At 47.8% G+C, this 2,845-nt stretch overlaps 1 protein-coding gene across 4 annotated transcripts in view; it reads left to right on the top strand.

Moving 5' to 3' along the window:
• flvcr2b (FLVCR choline and putative heme transporter 2b) overlaps positions 1-2,845 on the top strand; it is a 27,245-nt gene that overhangs the window by 10,060 nt on the left and 14,340 nt on the right. For 3 of the 4 annotated variants that reach the window (XM_019885055.1, XM_019885054.1, XM_019885053.1), the window contains one exon: positions 779-1,012. The exons of the other annotated variant lie outside the window; for it this stretch is intronic. In XM_019885055.1, the coding sequence (XP_019740614.1) occupies positions 779-789 (11 nt within the window). In that variant the 3' untranslated portion in view covers positions 790-1,012. Of the gene's footprint in view, positions 1-778; positions 1,013-2,845 lie in introns of those variants that run through there. 4 annotated transcript variants of the gene reach the window in all.

Here is a 2,845-nt window from a genome sequence, read left to right as displayed (position 1 = left end):
CCCCCCCCCCTTCAAGTGACTCCCTCTCCACGCCCGTGACGTCACACACAAGTAAAGCGGCATCACCCGGTGGTGCGCACTGTTTTGGTGTCTCCTCTTTTTTTCCACAAGAGGGAGCCAGTGGACAGCCAGCCCAGAAAAAAAAAAAATGTACTCTTCGAAGGAGGAAGACGCGAGTCAATATCGAGCAAAATGTGACGCACTGCAGCTTTGAAGGGAAATGACACGTAAATGATGGCATGGAATTCCGTAATCTTAATGATTAAAAAAAAAAGAAGAAGAAGAAGAAATCACAGTGAAATTGCAATAATCACCTGCCAATTTTTTTTTCTTTTATCTCTGATACTAGACCAAATTTGTCATCATTGAAATGAAGATTGAAAAACATTCAAAAGAATGCACTTTGTAATTTTCGAATGACATAAAATGTCATTTCCTAGAAGGAAATTTCTCGTATAGTGATGATGATGATGATCGTAATTTTTCAAAATTTCAATTAGTTTTTCAGACTTATAACTTTTTTGAAAAAGAGAGAACCTTTCTTCAACATTTAATGTAAATAATGCATTTTGAATTTTAGTCATTTAAGTGTGTGTGCGTGTGTGTGTGTGTGTGTGTGTGTGTGTGTGTGTGTGTGTGTGTGTGTGTGTGGAGATAATTTGTATTCTTGGGGCGGGGGGGGGGGGTATGTGCTCCCTTTTGCCTAATTTTTGAATGCACGCTTTGGAGAAGTACCAAGACAGGGCCTTCTGCTGAAGGTGTGTGTTTCCATCTGCAGGGACCATCTGAGTGCCCGAAAGGGGGCTTGTCCGCGCGCGCCGTCTTCCAAGAAGCCAAGTTTTAAACGACAAGTAGCACACTTTACATCAGACAGCAGCAAAATTATTCTCCTTTTTTTTTTTGTTTGTCACAGCAATCGGATGTTCAATTCAGATTTCCTCTAACATGACTTAACGAATTCATGTCACCGTGTTTTTATACCTACATGTATTAAATTGCTCTGACGATTTTACCGGTACTAGTTTTGAAAGATTTTGTCAACCCCAAAAGCATTGATGACCGATTTGAAGAGAAAATGTATGTATACACACACTGCTTCACCTTTAACCTTCCCGGTTGAAGGTGAAGCCCCCTCCCGCGCTCCCCGGAAAGTCTCGCTGTCAGTCCGGAGGACGCGGCGCGGATGTCGGCTCGATGCTGAGGACAACCGTTGGCCGCCGTTGTTTATTTGCGCGGCCTTGACTGACAGGCGATCGCTAGGAAGGTCGAAGTGGGACGAGCATCGGAACTGGCTGCGGTGCGGGCGGGGACGGGGGGGGGGGTTTGCTAATTGCAGCTTGCATTGATGAGTGCGCGAAGCCAGTCATTCAATAGCGACATGGAGACAATTGCAACGGTGTGTATTTACGGTCACGTAAATTGGCATGAAGGCTAACACGATGGGAAACGGCAAAATCGCGTGTTATCAGCACATTTTCGCTCTTGGCAAAATGCTGTTTTCCTTCTAAAAATTCAGCGAATGGCTGAAATGGCTTTCCGTTGATCTCAACTGCGTAAGGTGATTTGAGACTCGTCTCGTACTCCAAGGCCGCAGCGTCTGAAGCAACGTCCGCCGGCTGAATGCTGACATCTAACGTGAAACCTCATGGTTGGGCTTATGGAGTGAGAAGAGCTAAAAAAATTTGAGAGAGAGCGGCGACGCCGAAGATGATCTGCCGTCGAGCGGTGGAACGCTCCAGTTTTCTTTTGGACACGTCCAAAAGAAAGAAAAAGCAGCCTGTCCTGTACTCGAGCTTGTCCATCACGTGCCTCCGGCTTGTCATCGAGCTTTTATTTCCCGCCTTCGCCAAGCAAGCAAGTTTCTGCCGGTCCCACTTCATCGCACCCGTGCTCTCGCCCGCGTCGGCTCGCTTGCTCACTTGATTGGACTCTCCTGCTGTCCGCCCCTCTGCGACCCGCTGACCCGCCGACAACTATAAATATTTATTTGCGTCAGCTTGTCGGTAAAAATAACCGTCTTAAAACGGCGTGTCCTGGAGCGGCTCCAGTCGAGTCAGCATTTGAGGGAGCCCCAGCGCGGCGACATGTTTGATTGCTTTTTTGGCCCACCCGAAACAGGAGACGCTTAGCCGCGGCGTCCTCTGGCTCCTCAAACACGGATTTGCGGGGAAACCGACGGCAGTCTTGTGAATCGGACGCACCAAACAAAGTTTTTCAGAGTAAAAAAAAAAAAAATGTTGATAGTAGCCACTATAAATGGTCCCGCCCTGGTCCCCACACACGCTCACTTTCACATGAGGTTCACCCACTCACGGCCGACAACCGGGCACTCGTGTAAGCGGCCACGGCAGCCCGGGCCCGATCCACGCACTCGTTGTCAAGTTTGAGAAAATTCCGGCCTCGGCGCACGTTTGCCTTTCTCTCTGCGCCGCATGTGCGCACACTCACGGCTGACAACGAGGCACTCTAACTTGGCCGGGCCACCCCGAGGCCTCTGTCCGCGTTATGGCCGCCATGTCGGCCAAATTATTAAGTACACATGCTCAATCGAGTACTGTCCAATGCGGGACATTTCCCTAAAACGGCGTTAAGACGTGAAATAAAATCAAACGCAGAGCGTGGCCACTTGGGGGCAGTATACGTACGACAGACATATGGACTTGGATGAAGAAGACTGGCATCTGCTGACATTTTAAAGCATGTTACAAATGTGTTTTTCTCCCAAAATGTGACTTGTGTCCACCGACTGCCCAGAGTTGCTCTCGGTTCTCTTGCGCTGTTTTTTTTTTTTTTGGGTTTTTTTTTTTACGTCTTTGTTTTTATTTTTCAAACAGACTCAAGTTTC

This window comes from Hippocampus comes, unplaced genomic scaffold (assembly GCF_001891065.2).
Source record: "Hippocampus comes isolate QL1 unplaced genomic scaffold, H_comes_QL1_v1.1 scaffold144, whole genome shotgun sequence".
Lineage (NCBI taxonomy): Eukaryota > Metazoa > Chordata > Actinopteri > Syngnathiformes > Syngnathidae > Hippocampus > Hippocampus comes.
The sequence above is the reverse complement of the archived record's forward strand: the minus strand, read 5'-3'. Positions and strand labels throughout refer to the sequence as shown.